The sequence below is a fragment of the Physcomitrium patens genome, chromosome 10 (genome assembly GCF_059467195.1).
Source record: "Physcomitrium patens ecotype Gransden chromosome 10, ASM5946719v1, whole genome shotgun sequence".
In the NCBI taxonomy this organism is placed as follows: domain Eukaryota; kingdom Viridiplantae; phylum Streptophyta; class Bryopsida; order Funariales; family Funariaceae; genus Physcomitrium; species Physcomitrium patens.
In genome coordinates, this window is record NC_143419.1 from 8,186,353 (window position 1) to 8,209,401 (window position 23,049).

Below are 23,049 nucleotides of genomic sequence, written 5' to 3' on the forward strand. Positions count from 1 at the left end.
ATAACAGAATGCAACACTTGAGAATAACCGTAAATGGATGCCCCACTTCTATTCTTTTACCTAGTGGTGATAATGACAACATGTTATCCGTACTGTCTGTTTCTCATCCCCATCCCATCTGACACATTAGTAATTACTAACTATCCTTTCAATCGCCTCTACACCCTAATGCACTTAATTAGGTCTATCCTAAGTACATTCGACGTGACCTCCTCTAGGAATTGAAAACCCATCTCGGATTTTACGTATGATATAATCGTAATAAGTTCTCGTTAATGCGGGTACTGAATCGCTGATCCATGAAATCCTCCAATTGAACAGACCCATTGGAAAACCCTTCAATCATATCATATGGCCCATGCTAACGAACTTGAAATTTGCTCGAAAAATGATTAAACTTGCTATCAAACAACAATACCAAATCATTGGGTATAAAACTCTTCGGACGCAGTTTACTATCATAGTAACTCTTCCGCCGTTTTTGAGTTGCTTCTATGTTGAAGAGAGCTGTAGTCCATACTTCATCCAATTTGTCCAACTCTGCCAACCGATATTGAAGTGATTCCTTATCTCCAAGACGTTCATCCAACGTAATGCGCAAATTCTGAACTTCCAATTCAATGGGTAGTATTGCTTCTTGCTCGCACACCAATTGGAATGGTGTGGAATTGGTAGTCACTTTATATGCAGTACAATACGCCCACAATGTCGTAAATAATTTAATATCTCAATCCATTTCCGCGCCCAAAATTGTTTTGGTTAAAATCTTACATAGAATACCATTGGTCTTTTCCATCTACCCATTGGCACGAAGATGATATGGTGTTGTTTTCCTGTACTTGATTTCGTATGTGTTCGTCAAGGCTACTATGATAGTATTTATGAAATGGGTGCTGCGATCGCTAACCAATTCCTTCGGACATCCAAATCGAGTAATAATATTCTCGTATAAAAATGTGGCCACCGTACTGGCATTATCATTGCGGGTAGCAATAGCCTCCGCCCATTTGGTTACATAGTCCGTGGCGACTAAAATATACCGCTTTTGTCCATGTCTTGATGTTGGTGCAATGGGTCCAAGAAAATCAATTCCCCATTTTTCAAATGGTGCCTGTGCCAAGATTGGTACTAACGGCATAGCTAAAGTATCCGTGGGTCGACCAATTCGTTGACAGGGATCACAATGATGAACAAATTGGTACGCATCAGAAAACATTGTGGGCCACCAATATCCGGCCATTAAAGCCTTGCGAGCAGTACTGTCTCCCGTAAAACATCCACCACAACTATCCGAATGACATCCTTTCAAAATTGTACGAACTTCACTTTGAAAGATGCAACGACATAAAATTCCATCCCGCCCTTGTTTGTACAAGGTATCTCCAATAATGGTATACAATGCACTTTTTCAAATCAAACACTTCTTTAGTTTTTTATTATAAGAAATGAAAAAAGTCTGAAACGTTAGATATTGGATCAATTCACCATATTCAAGTGTAATGACATCCACAGCGAATAGTTGTACGTCCCAAAGAACATCGTTTATTGGTTCATTACCTAGTATATTAGATAAACGGGATAAGTGATCCGCATTGGCATGTGTCATGGCCATAATCATGTAAGCTAATAATTACATATAGAAATAGGTAGAAGTAAGTAAAAGTAAATAAAAGTAAGTTAATTCTATAATATTTAATATGGAAGATTCCTAGAAACTTCCTAGACGTTGCTTTGACTTCATAGGTGTCTTTAATTGACTTTTTGGATTAGAAACGTGGTCAACAAGTTGGCCATGTGCCACACATGTTGTTAGCTTGAAGATCAAGCTAACTATGTGGCCCACATGTAGAAAAACTTGCCTTGTAAGTCAAGGCATGTGTCCTACAAAGTCAACACACATTGGAGGTCCTATAGAACGTCGCCACGTAGTCCCTAGTTAGATAGTATATATAGAGACAAGAGTGAAGGCTTCTTCACTCTTGTCAACTCCTTTCTTGCTTCTAGTCTAATTTCAAGGGTCTCTAGTTTTCTTGTCTTTTGGCAATAGCCATTCCACTTCTTCTTTCAATATATATACTTATTTATATATATTTTGTTACCTCTCTTTGAGTGAAGGTTCACTTGTCTGAATTGTTTTTTTCATCGAGTTCTTGTCCTTGACAACATGTTTCTTTCCTTGTCGTACATTGATAGTAAAATTAAATTCTTGAAGTAATAACATCCATCGAGCAATGTGTCCACTCAATTGAGGCTTATTAATCATGTATTTGAGGGCATCATGATCCACATAAAAGACAAAAGGATACCCAAGAAAATAATGCCAAAATTTTTGAACCGAGTATATCATACCCAATGCTTCTCGTATAGTAGTAGTGTAATTACGTTCGGCAGCCACCAATTACCGATTAGCATAATAGATAGGATGATCCAGATCGTGGACATCCTTCTGACTTAGCACCAATCCAATAGCCACATTGGATGTATCAACATACACATGAAAGGGCTCGGTCCAACGAGGGGCCACCAATATTGGTATAGAGACCAATTTTGACTTCAATGCTTCAAAGGCCATGGTACACTCCATGGTCTAGTTGGAACTAGTCCCATCTAATGGAGATTTCTTTAGTAAGTTCATTAAAGGTTGATAAATAACTGCAAACTACCGAATAAATTGTCGATAATAACTGATATGGCCGATGAACCCTCAAACACCGGAGACCGTCTCTGGTCTGGGCAAGTTCATTATATGTGTCACTTTGTCCAGATCCATAGCGATACCATGGCTAGAGATGATATGTCCCAATAATTTTTCTGATGGAACATCCAATTGTCACTTATCTGGGTTCAATACTATCCCAAATTTAGCGCACTGAGCTACAAATTTGTCAAGACAATTAAGATGATCTTGTTTTGTACTGAATACATAGAAGTCATCTAAAAAGATCTCCATAAATAGCCGGAGATAGTCTTGGAAGGCCTGAGTCATCACTCTTTGAAATGTGGCTGGGGCGTTACATAACCCAAAAAGCATCACGCGATAATTGAATGTGCCCCAATCCATAGTAAAGGTCATCTTGAGTTGGTCTTCCGTTACAATTTGAACCTGATTATATTCGGAAAATCCATCTAAGAATGAATAACATTCATGTCCTGCTACAGTGTCCAATATACTATCCGTGAAGGGCAAGGAGAAGTAATCTTTCTTGGTGGTCGCATTAAGTTTCTGAAAATCTTGACAAATTCGGATTTTTCCATTCTTTTTCGGTACCATCATGATTGCAGAAATCCACTCACTATTTGGTACCAGGTAAATAAAACCAATCGCAAAAAGCTTGTCCAATTCTTCCTTTACCATGAAGGAATATTTAGGATTAAGGCGATGTTGCCTCTGCCGTACCGATTTAGCGTTCTCTTCTAAAATCATACGATGCTCGCAAACTTCAGCGGGGATACGTTTTAAATCATTATAAGTCTAAGCAAAAGCGGATTTATGATGATAGAAAAATTTGGTCCAACAGGTCAACTCTTGTTCCTTAATACCTTCATAGACCTTAATTGTTTGAGGTTCTGTTGTGGTCGCCAAGTTGATAGTTTGACATAAAGGTGCAACGGCGATGTTCTGTTTCAATCCCCGCACAGGTTTAAAGTCAGTCGGTAAGTTTCACATGTATGAAGTACTGAATCTTGTATCCAGGGCACTAACATGGTGCACACCATACTTGGTCATCCAATCAGTACTAACATAATCCGAGTTTTTCGAGTTCGTCGGATATATCAAGTACTCCCCCGGACCTCCACATTGGTATACAACTCCAGGGTGTAGTGCTACCTCCACGGGCGCCTCCGTAATTGGTGCTATTGCATCGTCATCAGAGCTAAGCTCATCGTCCAACTTTAATTCAGATGCTTGCAATTGAGACTCCCCATGATAGTGTACTGGATACATTTGTAACACCATTTTGTCTCTGCGCTTGCCAATTGTCAAAGTATCCCAATCCCAATCGTTCTTGGCCTTTGCTTGATAAAGCCAGGGTCATCCCAATAAAATTGGATATGATAAAGTCCAACGTTGTAATCAAAAGATGATATAGTCGATTTCATATGCAATATCGGTAATCATAGTTTGAACACTCTGTAAGATACCCATTGGTTTAACCTGGCTATGATCTGCCATTCGTAATACCAATGTCGTAGGTAGCAATTGCTTTAGATCGAAGTCCTCCATTGTATCTGCGTTCATTAAATTCACACTGGAGCTACCATCGACTTGTATCCCTGGAATTAAAATGCCATCAATTGATACATCGATTGTTGGTGCTCCCGGATCTGGGTTTAAGCTAATTTCATGAATTTCTTTAGTGCGGGATCTTTGTCGTATTAACACTGAATTCAATGTAGATCGACATTCCGGTGCTACAGCCAAAAGTTGCTTCATTGTAATTGAAGGCTGAATAACATCCAAATCCCTCAGAATGTCATAGGGTTCCATATTGAGAGTAATTCCCAATGCTCTTTTGCGTTTCATTGGTTTCGATTTTATTTCATTTAGCAGTAATTTCTTCTTGGTGATTGGCATTGCCGTTGGTAACTTCGCCAACTTCGCTACCACTAAAGGTTTCTTTAATGCGTATGATCTTTTATTGGGCTGTACAGGTATTGGTACTTGGTCAGTTGGGATCGATCTTGATGGTCCCGATAAATTGGCACGTGGGACTGAATTGGGTTCCTCAGTCTGTTGAGGTCTCAATATTATGATACGTCTCAATATTGATATTGGTTTGTTTAGCCCCACAGACGACGCTACTTGCTTTTCTGTGATTGGTTCATCCATGTCTTGAATTGGATTCTTGTCTTTTTGTTGGCCTTTGGTAAGCACTGCGTTCACCACCTCGACACGATGTACTAGTGAGTCTTGTTGAACAGGGCCTTTGTCCTTCGCCAGTTGGCTTGTTTCCATTTGATGGTCCTGATTATTATAATTAAAGGGTGCATTGCACTACTGATAAGTGTGACCAGACTGCTTACAATTTCCACATATTGAAGCATAGTCATCACTAGCCCTTGGATTAGGACAATCATTGGTATAATGACCAATTTGTCTACAATGATAGCAATGAAGTGGTCTCCTGCCAATTCCTTCAGGGATATTGGGTGTCTCTACGGGTATATAATGGCTACGTCTGTTCCATGTCGGATGAATAAAGGATCCTGGTTGACCCATTGTTATTGTAGAATCTGGCATTGGCTTCATCATGGGTGGATATTGATGGTATCTTGGTTGGTTCATTGCCAATCTGTGAATATTGGATACACCTTCTTGGTGAAATTCAGAGTTGAGGAAATTAGAATAATTCCTGTTTTGTTTATTCGCTCGATTTCCATTCCAACCAAACCTATTATTCATTTGTATTTGATTGACATCCCACGAAGTTGGTTGAGTCATTATCTGGTTACTGAGATGTTGTTGCTTCCGTAAATTCCAACAGTTGGTGGTAATATGCTTGCCCCCGCAAAAGATACATTGTACAGTCATTTGGGGTGGTGGAAGACATTCTGTTAGTAAATGACCTTGCCCCTTACAATTGTTGCACCAGACATTGGGACGCATATTGGTTGGTTTATACCTTTTTTCTTTATCCTTGGCCAAATTCACAGCCAATTCATCCATTTTTTTCATCAATGTTAACAATAATGACTCATTAGGATCTCTTGATACCAATGCATTTGACAATTCTTTTATAGGTATTGGTTTCTGATATGCGGAATAAGGTGCATACGGGTGTGATGATGATGGTGGTACAGCTTGCAATGGAACGACATCCACTATTCCCTGTGAAATTGTACTATAATCATTCCTTCCCAGATAACTTTCAGATGCATCATTCCAATTTGTCATTTGATAACCTCCTTGAGATGGAATCATCGTGGGTATAACTATTTACGTTTTGGCCATAGTGACATTCTTCCCATACTTTTACTCGCTCAAGAGATGATGGAATGGTGGCTGATTGGACCTCCTTTACAAACATTTTCAATTCTGGTGGGTGTAGTCTATTAACCAATATGGACAACAGAAATGATTCTGGCATTTGGTTATTTGGCCATTTTCGAAGTATATCTACTACACGACCATAATATGACTGTACCACTTCCCTTGGTAGCATTCTACTGTTTATTAGTTTTTCTCTAAGACGTTCTTCAAAACCAATTGGTGGAAAATGGGCTAAAAATGCATTTTTCAATGCCTCCCAATTGATAAATTGTCCCATAGGTTGGCGGTTATATCACTCAAACGCTATGTCTTTCAATGCCGGTGGTTTCATCTCAGCCAAATGTCTTCCGTTCTTTCATTTTTGGCTACACACACCATCAAGAATTGAGACAAATATTGATCTGGATCTGCACCTGGCAAATCTCGAAAAGTAGGTAATGGGGCGACGTTAGTCGTTCGATCACCCACTACACCCATTTGAACTACAATCGAAACTGTTGGTCCTCCGGACGTCATTAAAGATGTTGGTGTTCTGCTCAATTTCTTATTAAAATAAAAACTGTCTCCCACAAAAGTCTTTTTTGGACTTCCAGGCCTTCCCAATTGACTATTATTATCCCCAAATAATTTTACTGGTTGAATATGAGGTAAAAACGACAGGTTTTGATATACTCTGAATTGATCTTTATTGGCAAGTGATTTATGCCGATCTTCAGAACCAGTCTTGTTAGGATCGGACATATTTCCGATTGACAAGATACCTAGTGGGGTACCTAATTCCTTTGTACCTTCCTCGTTTTTCGTTAACGGCTTTGAGAGGTTTGCTGGACTATTAGCAGCGCTCTCCTCGAGTGCTCTTGGCAATTTCTTTAATGGTATGTACTTCTGAAATATTAGAGGTCGATCGTCTTTTGGGTACGATCGAATATGCCAACAGGCATGCAACCACGGCTTAATCCAACTTTGTTGATGTTTTTTTTTCAATTTGTGATCTCGCTCATTATGTAACAAATTTCTTGCTTGCGATTGCTCTGTTCTTTTCTTTGATTGCTTTATTCTCTTTGTTGTTAAATTCTCATTCTAAATAATTATACTCTTTCTTCAAACACTATTGAAATCATCTTCCATTTCTAATTTTTTCACACGTTTGGTGATTAATTCCTAACACTCAAAGCTATTATCACTCTCCGGCAGTGGCGCCAAAATGTAATTGCTCGTTTTACTTATTCCAGAAGAAACCTCCTAGCATAAACTCATGTAGGAAGATTTGAATACGGAGAATGACTAGTTGCTTAAGCGTTCACGTTAAGGTCACATAATCAATTAACTCCTGAATGTATCGTCTCTATTTCCAATATCTGAACACACAAGGAAACTATAATCTCCTCCCTTTACCTTATCGATCTCTTCCTTATAGCAATTCTGTTATACCAATAACTACTATTTCCACTAGTATATTCACCTTCATAATCTCTAACTGTAATACTGCGCCTTCACAGCTTTCAGCACACAATTACCCTCGTTCCAATCACTAGAATTCTTTACACAAAATTGCCATTCACATTATAGTGTTTCACACAAATTCAAACTCATTCTTTTTGCTGAACTACAATTAGATTTCAGCATTCAATCTTTCTTCTTCTCAAATAATATCAATCACATTTCTATTCCATAATTCACTTCACAATATTCAGAAACTTTCAATCCTCTCATTCAAAGAAAATAACAAACAAAAGAAAAGAGGTAGCACCAAGCTTACCCCGGCTCACGACTCTCACAATTTGGCCCTCGGCTTATGACTCTCATAGTCTGGCCCTCTGCTTATGATTCTCACAGTCTGGTCCTCGGCTTACGACTCTCACAGTCTGGCCTTTTCTTCCCCTCTCCCATCCTCCTTATACTACCCTGAGATACCAACTCCTTTACTACAGATGATAACTACTTTTCCTGACTATTCATCCATTCTACCTGCTAAACCACCTTTTCAGCAGTTATCTATCTCAGTTTACACTATACACTAGGTATCTACATTCTGAAAATAACTACTTATTCTACAGTAATGTCACGGACATACTCATGTAAGCCAATTATTACATATATAAATAAATAAAAGTAAATAAAAGTAGAAATAAAATAAGTTAATTCTATAGTATTTGGTATGAAAGCTTCCTAAAAGCTTTGTAGATACTGCTTTATAGGTATTTTTAATTGACTTTTTGGATTAGAAACGTGGTAAACAAGTTGGCCATGTGCCACACATGTTGTTAGCTTGAAGACCAAGCTAATTATATAGCCCACTCATAGAAAAACTTGCCTTGTAAGTCAAGGCATGTGTCCTACAAAGTCAACATATATTGGAGGTCCTATAGAAGGTTGCCACATAGCCCCTCGTTAGATAGTATATATAGAGACAAAGGTGAAGCCTTCTTCACTCTTGTCAACTCCTTTCTTGCTTCCAGTCTAGTTTCAAGGGTCTCTAGTTTTCTTGGCTTTTTAGCAATAGCCATTCTAGTTTCTTTCTTAATATGTATATCAAGTTATTTCTATTTTTTCATCTTTCTTTGAGAGAAGTCTCACTCGTTTATTTGTCTTTATTGTATTTTTGTCCTTGAAACTTGTTCCAATTTATGTCTTTGACACATTATCGTAATGTAATTGCTTATAATATGTAAATATTAGTTAGAACATATAATATACTTTTCATATATTCTTTAATGAATTTAGAGTTTGAAAGAAATAGTTATAGAGAGTTGAAGTCAGCCCATCCACATCAAAGGCAATAAGTAAGTGATTTTGTTCATAGCAATAGTTGGAGCCATATCTTGAGTTTCTATACGAATTTTTGGCTCAAACCTTTTAGAAAAGATAGATTATTGTATTAAAAAGCTATATATACAAATTTAATAGTATTTGAGTGCTTAATTATGTGAGATATGAAGAAAATTGCATATAGGTGTATAAAAACTAGGATTTGAAGCTACTATTAGAATTTTGAAGATATTTTAAGATTTGCTACAAATTTGCAATTGAAATTTGTTGTGATAGTTGTTAGAAGTACATCAGTACTTCATATAAAATTTGAGTGTGTTTAAATAGTTCGATTGGAAGATATGAATTGTTGAAGTTTGAGAGTAATACCCCATAAGGATATATAAGGATTTAGAGTTTTTTTTTATCATATTTTGGGTATTTTTGGGAACTCAAGACATATATTTGGTGTAATTGCTCCTAAAAGTGTTATATATAATACAAACTTGGTCTTTCTTATCTCAAGACTTGATTGAGCAATTAGTGGCAGTTAGGAACCCATTGCTTTCTTGAAGCAAACTCTCTCTACTCCGACATCGCATGCTAATAAATCCCATTTACAAATGAAGAGACATTAAAGACATTAAAGACTTTATCATCAAATACTTATATATACTTTGAGAAACAAATAACTTTTATCTATTTGTAGTTTGTCACTTTTTTGGAATTCACTGACAAGATGATAAAGGGAACAATAGCACCCAGAATTTTTCACACAAAGGAGTTTTCAATGTGTAAAATGAATGCATTAATAAACAAAACAACAAGATTTTAAAAATGTGGCAGTAGAAGAGTTAGAGTGCAAGGAGTAGATGAATGATTCTGGTCATGGGTTTTCATCCAGACAAGGGTTAACAGAAAATCCGAATTTCCCTCCATTGCTTTGAAGCCCTTGTGGTATTCGAACTCCACCATGCCCAGCCCCGCCCTCGTTTGTTGCTCCTCGCTCCTCGCATTCTTTCTCTTCGCATTTTTTCACCATCACCATCGCCTTAGTCACAGCATTCATGTCACCGCATTTAATGGATGCCTTGTCCGCGGATGCCCATCCTCGTATTCGGTCTGGGTTCGCTTTTCCTGCAATTGGGTGAAGGATTTCTTTTGAATTTTCTCGGATGCTTTATGTACACCACTTCTAGGTCTCGTTAGTAAGGTTATTGGTATTTTAGTTCAGCTATGGCAGTTTTCAGTTTGGAGGCGGAGATAAATCACGAGGAGTTGAATTGCTGATGAGCAGAAGGGCGCGGTTTCAGACGTTACGGAGAGTCGCTGTTGGGTCGGAATTAATGGTTCGCGGAGTTGATTTAGCTTTCAAGTTTTGTACAGTTGATTTGTGTGGCCCTTTGGGAGGTGGTGGTGGGAGTTGATGTTTGGATAGGGGTTTTAGGGTGGTTGTACATGCAGATGCAGGGGATAAGAGTTTGAATTGTCGCGGAGTTGTGGATGGTGTAAATTATGAAGATCAAGTACACGCAGCGTGTTAGGGATGTTGACGCTGATACAGACTTTGCTCTGGCGATGGCACTGGAGGAAGACGAAGCTGAGATTTGCAACAGCGATGATGATTTTCAAACTACAGGACCCGCGCCAGTAATTTTCAACCAGACACTGGCTCTGTTGAACTGTGTCAAGAAGAAACAGGTGAAGAAGAAAGTATCTAGGAAGAATTTAAGTTTGGAAAAGAAACAGCGAGGAGGTGGTAACGAAATTGGAGATGCCGCGCAGCTGGGAAGTAGAGCTGGCCGTGGAAAGGAGCTTATGGTACATTGTGAGGATATCACTAAATTCATGCTGGAAAGTACTGCCACTTTTGTAGAAATTGAAAATCTAGTTTCAAATGAAGGAGAGCGTAAGCGTAAAGAGCCTGAAGTGACTGACAAGAGAGCCTTGAGAGATGACAATTCAAGATCCAGTGATGGTGCTAAACTTATTAGTTCCGTTACAGATCCTTCTGTTCTAGCAGAAAGAGACAAGGACGGCATCGTAGCCAGATCAGGAAAGGTTGAGAAAAATTTGATACATAGCAATTCGAAATTATGGGGAAATTGTAGTAAGGAAAACACGGACAGGGGTACAGATGGTCCGATACCATGTGAGCAGCCTGAGCAGCAGAGGCAGACAGACAGCATTTTAAAGTTGGATTCAAAGAGAGAAAAAAATTGTAGTAGCCTTGGCGCTGGATGCAATACTTATGTTGATAGTGCTAAGAAAGTGAAGACGACTGCAAGGGTGTCGGACGATGATGATACCTTAAGACATAAACAAATTGAAGGAATTGCTCGGCTGGGCTCTTCGAATTCTGAAGGCGATGAAGTTGCTGAAAGTGATTGTGGGGCTGCAGTTGATGAAGACATGGTTATCTGTACACAAGTTGATGCGCCTGTTAGGATGAAATTCGGTCCATCCGTATTGGAGCGATGTGGTATTGCCGTTGATGTGAGAGAGAAGACTACTGAGGGTCGACCTAAACGTAAGAATATATATGACATCTTGTTAGGTAAATGCAGAATGTACCGACTTCCCGACTCCATGAATGAGGAGGGGCCAACGACCGATGGTGAAGTTGAGGACATGGATACCCCAGGGACAGCCATGCGGGCTTTAGTAGATGAAGCAGAGTTGGATTACGAAGGTCTTGGTTTCAATGAAGATGACAATGAAAGCATGGATTCATTTGAGTGCCCAGTCTGTGGAATTGCCTTAGTCGACCTTTTCGTTAGTGACAGAGAACAGCATGTCAGCAGTTGTTTAGACAAAGACAATATTTCGTGTGGGCGAACAAATGCTGGAGACTGTCTAGATCGTGAAGCTGAAAGAGATGAAGCAACTGGAAGTGTACAGCCGCTGATTAGTGAACAAAATGTGATAATCGAGAGTCTTGAATGCCCCGTCTGTGGGGTTTGCATACAAGAATTATCCAACGCAGAAAGAGAAACGCATACTAATTCATGTCTTGAGAAGGATAATATATCATGTGACAGAGAATATGCAGAAAGTTATCCAGGTGGTGGAGCTGAAACCCCTGAAGCGGCTGAAATTGGGCAGCTGCTGAGTAGCCAAAGCAATGTGATGAATTTGAATCTTGAATGTCCAGTCTGTCAAATTTGCATAGGGGGATTGTCCACCGCCCAACGAGAAGAACACACGAATGCATGCCTAGATAAGTGTAAAGAAGAAGAACTAGGCGAAGTCTCTGAATTTGCGGAAGCTGCAATGGGTCAGGCCGCAGGTAGACCAGATATGGCTCCAGTTGTGACGTGGTTGACAAACCTGAATCTGGCCAAGTATGTGGACATCTTTGTGAAAGAGGAGATTGATTGGGATACTTTGAAGTGGCTCACTGAGGAGGTATAGTCCTGCTAATTATTTTCTGAGGTAACTTGATGTCGAGTACGAATGCGGAAGAGTTGCGCATTTTTTAAATTAAAACAAAATGGTTTTTAATTTGTTTCATTGTTGAAGTGGTGCATATCGATTCCTCGATTTTCTCTCATTCCTCAATTGGGTAAAAGTCTTCCGGTATACTTCAATTTAGGGTTACTTTGATCAGGTGCCAATATGCTGCCATATTTATTGTAGCTTTAGATTCTGGAATACTGGCGTAAAGTGTTTTGCTTCAACGACCTGTGGTGCAGGATCTTAACTCGTTGGGAATTTCAGCACTTGGACCAAGGAGGAAGATACTCTCTGCAATTAACGAATTAAGAAACGTCCCTTCCACATCACAGCATATGACGGCCATAAAAGAGGGTCAAAAACTCTCAGATTCGGCCTTGCCGGTTACTCCTGTTGATACATCGCAAGGTATCACTACTCTTAACAATACTTACATGCATTTTAACTTTTGCAAGAAATTAGATTGTAATCTCGTATTGTTGAAATTTAGTAGCGTCACAACAGCTGTATCACATCTGGGTTTAACTTTTAGCAGTGCGATTCATCATCTTACTAGTGCTAAATTCAGTACCATGCTGCTTTAGACGTAAATGAAATGGAAAGTGCTTGTGACTGTCTCTTCAAATTGTTGGACTTCAAATAGTTCTGTTCGATCTTTACCAATGCATTCATCATCATTGTCTGCAAAGATGATGGATTTGGTTTCTGAGTATTGATCAAGTGCCACTGTGTAATAGTTTCGGTATTCACCACAATGTTCCGTCTCGTCAGGATCCAGAAAATCCATCGCGGACTTCTTTATTCCTCCTCCAATTACTGAGCGGCGAGTCCCAGCCCCAGATAATCACACTCTTGCTGGTCCAAAAGCTTCAGGTAATGCTAGCACTACAGAAATGCCGTGGAGAAACACCAATCCGAGAAGGGCTATCTCTGCTGTAAGGAATTCGAGAGCTATTGGGACAAGTGGTATTCCAACGTGGATGTGTATTCCTGGCACTTCCTTCAGAGTGGTATGACGTTGGCTTGAGTACCCTGTAGATGCTGGATATGAATTTTAAGTTTGCATGCTAATAGTAAAATATTCATTATCTGCCCGGAGTCTGAGGAGTCACCGTGCTTATGGTTTCATATTTCTTTTCCATCTCAAATCGCTGATTGTGGAGCTCTATGTCACAGGATGCATTCAAGCACACTACAGGAAATTGCTCCAACTGGTTTCTAACTCACTTTCACACTGATCGTAAGCATTTCTGCACACCTTAGCATGCTATCCTGAACTCCTATTAGACTTGATTTGTACAAGTTCATCTGACATTTCTATGGCCGTCAGCTGCTGTATCGTAATATATGCGACAATCTCTCATACAAATTATTGGGGGTAATTTGCAGAATGGTGTGTAGCCTTGATGGGACGAAGTCTTGTGCTTTGCACATACTTTTAGCCCAGTTATTGCATGATAGCCCCTTAAATGGAATGGACTACGTACATTGCAATCAAGTACAAGACTTCTGAGTACACTTTGTTGTTGATATACATCTAATAATTTGTGCTCATTTAAGTTGATTGAGAAGGTGCTGAATTGTGCAGATTACCAAGGACTAACACGAGGTTTTAGACACGGTAAAATATTCTGCTCATCTATTACAGCGCGTCTTATCAGCCTTCGCATTGGGGTACCCTTGGACCGCATTCAAGCTTTGCCTTTGAATGAAACGGTCCTTATAGATGGTGTGCGGGTGACATTTATAGATGCTAATCACTGCCCAGGATCAGTCATGATTCTCTTTGAACCGCCTAACGGTGAGGTAAGATTTTATGACGACTATGCCTTAAGTCATTCTCATCTGAGTTCTCTTAAGAATTTATGTGAAGTTGAATGAAGTATGAACCTTACTCAGGTTTTGGTTTTGAACCCTTAATATATCGCGCACTGTCATGCTGGTTTTTTGAAATATCACTGGTTAAAAGTTTAACAATCACTGCGACCGCAATCTTTGATGATAGTATCTGTTTATTTTTTTGAATTGTTCACGTACATTAGAATGTGATCAACTGTCGCTCTCAAACGTTTAGTCCACTCTTGTGTCAAACATCTGACCAATCTTGTCATACTTGGTTTGTGGATATTGTTAAGGTTGTGTTGCATACTGGAGATTTTCGCTATTATTCAGACATGGCTTCTAACGATGTTTTGCGGAAATGTCGAATAACCACCCTTATACTTGACACTACTTACTGCGATCCACAGGTGAGATGCATGTTCCCCAGTTATTTTCACTAGACGTTCCCTTCGGCAATCACCTTCACGTCTAGGCAAGAACTTCATGCTAAAACATTTGACATGATTTTCTTCTCTTTGAAACTTTGTACCAGCAGGTTCTGTCTGTTTGTTTTGATTCTCTCATGAATTGCAAATAGATGGGGGTAAGAGTGGAATTCGGTCTGAGTTTCTTCAAGTGGGATTTATCAAGGCGTGCTTGAATTTATTGTGACGGCTTTAATTTGTTCTTTGGTTATGCAGCATGATTTTCCTAAGCAAGATTCAGTGATACAGTTCGTCATTGATGCGATTCAAGCAGAAGCTTTCAATCCTAAGACTCTTTTTCTCATTGGCACGTATACGATAGGTAAGTGCTTTTATTCTGATGACCCTCGCTTTCTATTCACGATCTTCAATTATGCCGTCTTTGTTGAAGCGGAGTCGTATTAATATTGCCGCAACTTATTGGCACTACCAGTCACTTATGGCGACAATCAATCTGCACGAGGCATTTTGTCAGTCGTATCCATGTACAGAAAAGCTCATGTTCGAATACTAAGATGTTTATTTCCAGGTAAAGAGAAATTATTCCTGGAGGTTGGGAAAGCTCTTCAGAAGTATGTTTATGTAGGATCTGCAAAGCAGCGACTGCTAGACTGTATGGACCTAACTGAAGAAGATAAAAGATGGTTGACAACCAAAGATCAAGAGAGTCATATTCATGTGGTGCCGCTATGGAGCGTTGCTAGCTTCAAACGAATGGGCTCAATCTCTCGCCATTACCATGTACTTTATGGCTTATTTTTTTCGCTAGTGCTTTCTCTCTTTTCAGCTGAAAAAATGTGCTCGTGTCGAAGTGATGCGTTAAGTGCGTGTAACACCAAAGGATCGAACACTATGAGTTTCCTTTTATGTACTTATTTGAGCGATCTGCCAACTAAACATTTTCAAGTTGATCTTATCATAATGTCGTGATATCCGTTTTGTTCAGGGTCGATATGATTCTATTGTTGCATTCTCACCAACTGGATGTAGTTTCGGGAAGGACAAGAAACGTGTGCAGGGCCGCCCTGGTCGACGCTATCAGCAAGGCAGCATAATCCGGTTCGTTATCCAGCTTGGGTCAAAGAATATTTCTTTTTCAACCTTATTATGTACGTATGGAAGACGTGGTGCATTTTGACTCGATACTGCTAAACTATTTTCTCTTGAAAAGTCTCTCCTAAGCAAGTCATAATAATATTTGGAGCACGAAAACTTCTTTCTGATATTTTCAACGGCTACGTTGGCAGGTACGAGGTGCCATATAGCGAGCACTCCAGTTTTACTGAACTCAAGGAATTCGTTCGATTTATTGGTTCAGAAAACATCATCCCTAGTGTTATAAGCAGCACAGGCCCGACCGCAGATGCCATGGTCGCAACTTTACTGAACGAAGAAAGTTGAGGCTGGTATTAAATATTTCATGTATTCTATGTTGCAAACTTGGAAAACTTCTCACTTTGCGCTTCTAGTGCTTGCACAGCGGTACATTCAAGTGGATAAAGGTGAGTCCACTTGGATTTCACCAGTGCGGAACTTTAAACTCTTGCTTGCAGGCCATGTCAACTCCTTCCTGCACATTTCGGTCGCAGCAATGATGTGTTTTTTCTACCGACAGTGCAAAATCTGAAGCCGGTGTATTTCTAATGCCAATTCAGAAAATTTAGTGAGAGCAAACAGATTTGATACAGGAAAGCTACTTCCAGCTGGACACTGTAGAGGTAGATGTGTTCAATACCGATAGTCTGCAAGTGGCATATCGTGTGCCCCAGGTGCTCACACTTGGGAGTCGGACGTTGTGCCAAGTGCCAATTGGGCCAGATCCTCAAGTCCAAAACGCTTACTTGACTCTCTCTGATTGCCACGTTAGGGCATTATGCCCGCAAGGCCTTATCGCGGTCCAGATTGAACTTACATCAGCGACTCTATTTCTTGCTGTTTGTGGTAGTAGTTTATTTTAGGCGACTTCCTTTCCTTCGACTTGTTTATTTGTGGATAAACCTCAAGATACTGTTCCGGCTATTCTGCACTGTGTAATCCTGGGCTCTGGACCTGCCTAACTCGTTTTGAAAATATCTTCAACTGTGCTTTTTACCTGCTCTAAATACTGTACCCAAGAAACCGTGAATGCTGCTGATGTGTTGGCTACTCCTGGACCACCCTATTACCCCCGATGACTCTAATTCCTGTCAAAGCATTGTCATCACAACTTCACCTACAACGTAACGTACCTGTACCTGGTCCCTTTCCACAGGCTTTAATTAGGACTATGGTTTTGGAGCGTCATCATTGCTCAAATGACATAGTGAAAATTGTATCCACGAGAACATACAAAAGTCAGGTGTGCAGCTCTCTTGATGCTTTCAACATGGATCATCGATTATAGCTTGACCCCTCCACCTCACCGGCCGACATGTCACGAGGAGAAAAAACGGCTTCCGCTCGTGAGTTAAATTCGACTCGAACATTCATTCCAATTTCTTAGTGCTCAGTGATGGTTGTATTCTTCACGCTAGTGTCGAATTGCAATCACGACTTTAAAATGATTTACACCAATCCATGCCCAATTCCTGGAATTTGTGATGCAAGGCAAGCAGTGTCAAGGCAGGAGCGATAAGACGTTCCATTGTAGGGCAGGTTTTTCATTCGTTTAACGCTTGCAGACCATGGTGTGGTCGATGCAATATTTCGAGGCTGCGCTCCCAGGGATGTGAAGCTCTGAGGTGTCAGAGCGGAATGATATGCCCTTGGCCTTATCAAAGTGTTGTGTGCGCATTGACAAAGAACCCACAAGCAGAGACGCACGGTTGGTCCTTTCGGGTTTCGCGCTTTCCTGGATGATAAAATAAGGGGCAGTGACGTCCTCCTGGCTTAATGGCTCGCCACGTATGCCTGCCACCTCGCGCCTACTTCTTCTGCATGGTAGCTTGCCTTCCATCTCCTCCTTCTTTCTTTCCTCTTTTCCAAGGGGTTCTGTTGTGCTTCATTCTTTCTTCGATCTCATTTGCATTTGCACTAGCCGGTAATGTTTATTTTGCACGATGAAACCTTTGCTTCTTCATATTCGCCTAAGCCAGATTTCTTCGTCTACCCGTATGTGTAGTGTAGCTTTTGAAGTATTTTGGACTTTGGATTGAATATCTTGACGTTTCGAGTCTTGACTGTGTCAGGGTAGTGATGTTTTTTGCAGTTTTGTATGCAGTTTTGTGTTGAAAGCTACGTGTGGTAGGTTGGTTGTAAATGAGAGCTTTTTTTCTGATCCTGCATGTGAATATCGATCTCCCTGGAAGTCTTAGGAGAGAAAATCCGACATGGGCGATGGCACTGGAAGGTCTTTGTTCCAGTCATATAGGGTATTTCTGCTAAGTCTGGTCGTCTGTGTCATGCTAAGTAGTCCACATCTCAAATTTTTGTCTCTCTCGAAACACCCTTGGACACTAGCATCAGCTTTGGTCCTCGGCTATTATTCTCTCTCATATTCATACCTGTTAAATTATCGCTGGTGGGTCGTTCTCTTCCGGGTCAGTGGTGAAGATTTCTTGGGCAATTCTCTTAAACTGAGAAACGCAGTGTCGTGAGTGGTAGCAGGAATTGTATTTACTGCGGAAGTGGAGAAGACACTTGTAGCAGGAGCAGACACAGGCGGCTCGGAAGGTCTTTGTGAAGTAGTTATTCCGCACAGGATGAAAAAATAAATGTTCAAGTATTTGAAACGATCGTTTGATATCAAGTAGCAGAGCACTGTGAAACTAAGCCAAGGTTTTCTTTCTGTAACCAACATCATTGTTCTGGTGTAGAGGATTCTGCAAGAGACTGGTCATCACAGCTTTTTAAGCACTGTCTCGTTAAAAGAAACTTGGACGAACGAGAAAATCTGATTGCCGGGAGTCCTAATTTGGGGTTTTACTGACTAGTCTCAGGTAGAGGTTTCAGTAAAGGTTGAGAAACCCTGATCATAGACCAGAATATAGGGAGGAAGTCTTGTTACCATAAACTATAGAAAGCTGCTGGAAGCTGCAAGAATGATCAGCACTTAATGGTTACGCCACGGAACATATAGGATTTGCACAAAGATTCAAGGAATCGTGTGAGGCGGAGGAGGTGTGGTCAGTGTAGGAAACGGCATTGAGTTACAGTTGTAGGGACGACGTAGTGACGATTGCATTGCGCAACCAAGACAGAAAAAGGGGAGTAGAAAAATTGGTACACACTGGATCCTCGGGTGAACAAGCCTCAGCAGTTGGGTCTGCAAAGCATCAACTTTACGCGGGGCCGGCGTCGGAAGCGGGCCTCATTGGCAAATACACAACATGGCAGCACAGTGGCAGAAACTCTAGCATGGTGGGCGAGCCAAAACGACGGCACTAGACCTGGGACGTTGTTGCCGCAAGGGGATGCTACTGATTTTAGCGTGAGCCATGGCCCTCGCAAAACCATCCGGAAAGCACCGGCGAAGGGCTCCAAGAAAGGGTGTATGAAAGGGAAAGGAGGGCCCGAGAATGCTCAATGCAGCTACCGAGGAGTGAGACAAAGAACTTGGGGCAAGTGGGTGGCTGAAATTCGGGAGCCCAATCGCGGGTCCAGACTGTGGCTGGGCACTTACGGAACTGCGGAGGAGGCTGCGCTCGCCTATGATGAAGCCGCACGAGTGCTGTATGGTCTCAATGCCCTCCTCAATTTGCCAGATAGGGGTCCAACTGCCCCAGCCTCGAATTTTGGCGTCAGCGAAGGTTCATTTTCGACCATCAAACTGTTTTTAAATTTTAATTACACATTTTTTCCGTCCTATCCCTTTGCAGCATTTCTTACACATCTAATTAAAGATCGATACTTCCAAGGGTGAAACTAGTCCTTAAACCAAGATTGGCTCGACATGGAGGTCTTCATAGTGTTGCTCCTCACTCCAGCCAAAGTTCTTAGTCTTTGGGTTTTGATTATTCAACATTATTGTTGTTCTCTCCAGTTATATTAAGTACGATAGAGCTCAAGATTTTAAATGTGTAAGTTTAGTCGTCTAACCAGGTTTATATCATGTGTAAAGTACGGCTCTTTTGTCAGCCAGCAGAATGGTGACGTCCTTACCCATTTATTCTAAGTGTCTTTGTCAAGTAGATCTGGATCAGTGAAAATAATGAAGTGATTGTGACTTCATCGCTGATCCATTATGTTGCATGTAGATTTAGAATCCCAACCTTCTATCTGTTGCTTTCCTCATTTATGACGAGACTACCAGAATGTGCAATATTCTGTTTGTAGGCTTTAAATAATTGTGTCATGAACAAACTGGTATTGTTCATGACTAGATGCGCCCTACGGTTTATTGTTTGATTCAGAACGGGAGTAGATAACACTGCAGTTCTTCCTCTGATTTCGAAGTCGAAATGGCGATAGGTTTACCGCAATTGTAGTGGTATGAAACATGTGCTAATCATTAGATTTGTGCTTCTCAGGTAGTCGTAACAATCAGGAAAACAGTGGCCTCGGCTACCGCAAGTCTAATCTTGGAGGCGGGCCAACGGAGAGTGCAGCATCAGGTACTGTACCCGATGGTCAGGATGAGGGGTTGGACACCGCAGATTCGGGGTCTCCACGCAAACTTTTGGAGGCATCCATTGCTGAAATGTCCAGGACGTCCCCACGAAGACTTGCAGCGGAAGCAATACTTCCCGAATCATCCAGCAGCTGGCTCGAGGACAATGATGCACATGAACCCAATGAGGCGCTTGACCTGGAAAAGGTCAGGAACGAGCAAATCGTGTTCAACGATTTACTGGATGTGGAAGATCTCGATATCCTTGATCCCAAACTAGCCGAGCTACCCCGGCTCCTACGTTCCAACAGCGATTCTAGCACCATGACTGACTCGAGTGTGTTCTCCAAAGACTTGTGGGAGGAACTTGCATGTCACATGACGATCTCTGATGGAACCTTGGAGTCGGGCAAATCAAATGATAGCAGCAGTTTGACTGCAAACAATATGGAGAAACATGATGTACGGTGTGATGACGTTGAAGGCATCTGCATTAGCGATGGGCAGCTGGTCTCGCCCTACTCACCAGAGGTGGAGATGCTAGACAACTCGCCTTTGATGCAAAAGAAACAGGCGTGGACAACATTGCTGTCAGACCAGGCTTCGCCTTCATAGAGTTTGGAGCCTTCCTACTTAATCTGCAGGAGGGACTCCAGCGGGCCATTTCTCAGGATGTGGATGCAACTACTGGTGGGTTTCCATCACCACCCAACTGGTTTTTTTCACTTCAATGAAGATTACGAATCCTTTTTGTTTGGGCATTTTTTCTTCATAGCTGTGCCTGTTGGGAAGCCTGCCTCTGCTTTGAACACACTATTCGAAACATGCATCTTGTAGAATACCCATGTGGCGGGTGCATAGGTCGATTTGTACGATGTTTCCCACAACCATTCAACTAGTGGAAATTATCTGTTTAGTGGATCCGACATAACAAAAAACTGTTTGTAAAGGTTTCACAAAACAATGCATTGCGAATTCTTTCCTCTATCAATGTATACATATACATATATTTTTTTTATGTCTGTATTTGTAAATATACTTCATTATTTGAGGATTTTTGGCTATTGAAAAAACATATATCCTTCTGCTTTGTGCTTGACGTGGAATTCATTCTGTCAACGCTGAAATTGCCCAGTTTGAGAATTTTTTAAAACTTGACAAGTTTGATGGTCAAAAGGAAGTTAAATCAATTAAAAAATACATATATTGATACTCAACTGCACATGAATCTTGAAGGTTTTGGTCTAATCACTTCACTATGGTTGAGTAAAAAAGTTGAATTTTTAATATTTGTAAAGATTACTTCACGTTTCAGGATTTTAATTTCTTGAAAGATTTTCTGGATGTGCTATGTGTGTTTATTCTTATTCCTATGTGGTTTTTATTATTTTTCTTTTGAAGTTTTGAATTTTTTTAATGCACAAGAAATTTGAAAATGCATAATAGTGAAACATAATGTATCTTAGGCATTTTCAGTTCTAAAGCTTCAGTTAGCAATGGTTTCTTGGTGGCCAAATAAAAATTAAATTGTACTTCAGCTTATGCAAAACCATTCACCTATTCAAAGTGGATTCTATGAACACTGGAAAACTGCGCCTTATCAATATGAGTATATACATGGTCAATGGTGCTGTTCTTTTCTTACAAAAATTAATAAACTTCGAACTATCAGATTATTGTAAGAAGACAGAAATTTGAAAATGTATTGGCACTTGCATCTATGGGTGGTAATGATTTGCACCAAATTGGTTTCAAATTTGTGAGACTAATGTGCATCAAATTGGTTCAATATTAACTAGTTCAATTAGTTTAGAAAATTTGCTAAACTATTTCTAGTATGTTGTAACAAATTTGAAGCTTATTGCTTGGTTTGTGTTGAGAATGTTTAGAAAGACACAAGAGTAGTAGTAAGTAATACACACACAAGAGTAGTAGTAAGTAATACACACACACAAGAGTAGTAGTAAGTAATACACACACAAGAGTAGTAGTAAGTAATACATACACACAAGAGTAGTAGTAAGTAATACACACACACAAGAGTAGTAGTAAGTAATACATATATACAAGAGAGTTTCTAAAGAGAGAGAGAGCTTCACACAAAAGTCTATTGAACTGGTTGTGTCTTGTATACAAGAGGAGAAGGGGAGAGGATAAATAGTTCTTCTCCACTACATTCCAAATATTGTAGCTATAGTATTTATTGTAGACTACACTAAATATCATGGAGAGCGCCAGCTACATTTAATGCTCTCAACACTCTTCCTTGCTCATCATAATATTTACATAATATAAAATTTGTATAGAATTATGATCTATAATTTTTTGTAATGTAGCAAGATCAACAATTGTTGCCTCATTAAAACCTTATCTAGGAAAACCTTATTGTATTTAAGGGCAAAACCATAGATGATGAAAAAAGAATACAACATCATTTTCCTTAATTATTTAAAGAATTCATTAACTTTCTCATTCAAGAAAAGCAAGTCGCCGTATACCAATGCCATAAGTAAGTCGACGATGGTTGCACAATGGGAGAGCTTTGGTGAAGAGATCAGCAAGGTTATTTGTAGATTCAATTTTTTCAATTATAAGTGCTTGATTAGTAATCAATTCATGGATATAACTAAAATACTTTGGATCAATATGCTTTGTCTTGTTGCCTTTAATGAAACCAACTTACATCTATGCAATACAAGTACTATTATCTTCATCCAAGATAGTTGGAGAATCATCATATAAAAATCCATAAGTTGTTTGAATGAATTTATCAATTGATCACAACTAAATACATTCTCGAGATGCTTCATGTAAGGCAATAATTTCTACATGGTTGGATGAAGTTGCAGTTATTGTTTGTTTCATTGATTTCCATGATATAATAGCTCCATGTCTTAAAAATACATATCATGTTTGAGATTTAGCTATTGCAGTATTAGATTTATATCCCACATCACAATATCCAACCAATTTTGGATCTATAGATTGTGTGTAGTATAATCCCAAGTCTTCAATACCTT

General features: G+C 40.0%; 2 protein-coding genes across 4 annotated transcripts; both read left to right on the plus strand.

Annotated features, from left to right (window-relative positions):
• The first annotated feature begins 9,748 nt into the window (after window positions 1–9,748).
• LOC112287643 (uncharacterized) lies at window positions 9,749–16,604 on the plus strand. Its single transcript, XM_024530858.3, has 10 exons — window positions 9,749–12,148; window positions 12,436–12,604; window positions 12,968–13,206; window positions 13,373–13,436; window positions 13,785–14,002; window positions 14,332–14,445; window positions 14,719–14,824; window positions 15,032–15,243; window positions 15,449–15,561; window positions 15,750–16,604. Exons 1-10 carry the CDS (start codon window positions 10,256–10,258, stop codon window positions 15,901–15,903), a joined length of 3,282 nt encoding a protein of 1,093 aa, XP_024386626.1. The 5' UTR covers window positions 9,749–10,255; the 3' UTR covers window positions 15,904–16,604.
• A 521-nt stretch (window positions 16,605–17,125) lies between these two features.
• On the plus strand, window positions 17,126–21,016 carry LOC112287371 (uncharacterized). 3 transcript variants are annotated; one of them, XM_090253664.1, is made up of 3 exons: window positions 17,126–17,421; window positions 18,088–19,229; window positions 19,950–21,016. In XM_090253664.1, the coding sequence occupies exons 2-3, from the start codon at window positions 18,974–18,976 to the stop codon at window positions 20,642–20,644; spliced, it is 951 nt and encodes a 316-aa protein (XP_090109790.1). In that variant the 5' UTR covers window positions 17,126–17,421; window positions 18,088–18,973; the 3' UTR covers window positions 20,645–21,016. The 3 variants fall into 3 exon arrangements, with proteins under 3 accessions (XP_090109790.1, XP_073392910.1, XP_073392909.1); XM_073536809.1 differs by lacking the exon at window positions 17,126–17,421 and adding an exon at window positions 17,436–17,521; XM_073536808.2 differs by lacking the exon at window positions 17,126–17,421 and having other exon boundaries at window positions 17,461–19,229.
• The last annotated feature ends 2,033 nt before the right edge of the window (window positions 21,017–23,049 follow it).

What these genes read in the sequence shown, in the direction of transcription:
- LOC112287643 (XM_024530858.3), top strand. Translation starts at nt 10,256, where the DNA reads ATGAAGATCAAGTACACGCAGCGTGTTAGGGATGTTGACGCTGATACA. An exon ending in TGAAGTGGCTCACTGAGGAG is followed by an intron (nt 12,149 to 12,435) that starts GTATAGTCCTGC and finishes CCTGTGGTGCAG; the next exon opens with GATCTTAACTCGTTGGGAAT. An exon ending in AACTCACTTTCACACTGATC is followed by an intron (nt 13,437 to 13,784) that starts GTAAGCATTTCT and finishes TGAATTGTGCAG; the next exon opens with ATTACCAAGGACTAACACGA.
- LOC112287371 (XM_090253664.1), top strand. Translation starts at nt 18,974, where the DNA reads ATGAAAGGGAAAGGAGGGCCCGAGAATGCTCAATGCAGCTACCGAGGA. An exon ending in GAATTTTGGCGTCAGCGAAG is followed by an intron (nt 19,230 to 19,949) that starts GTTCATTTTCGA and finishes TGTGCTTCTCAG; the next exon opens with GTAGTCGTAACAATCAGGAA.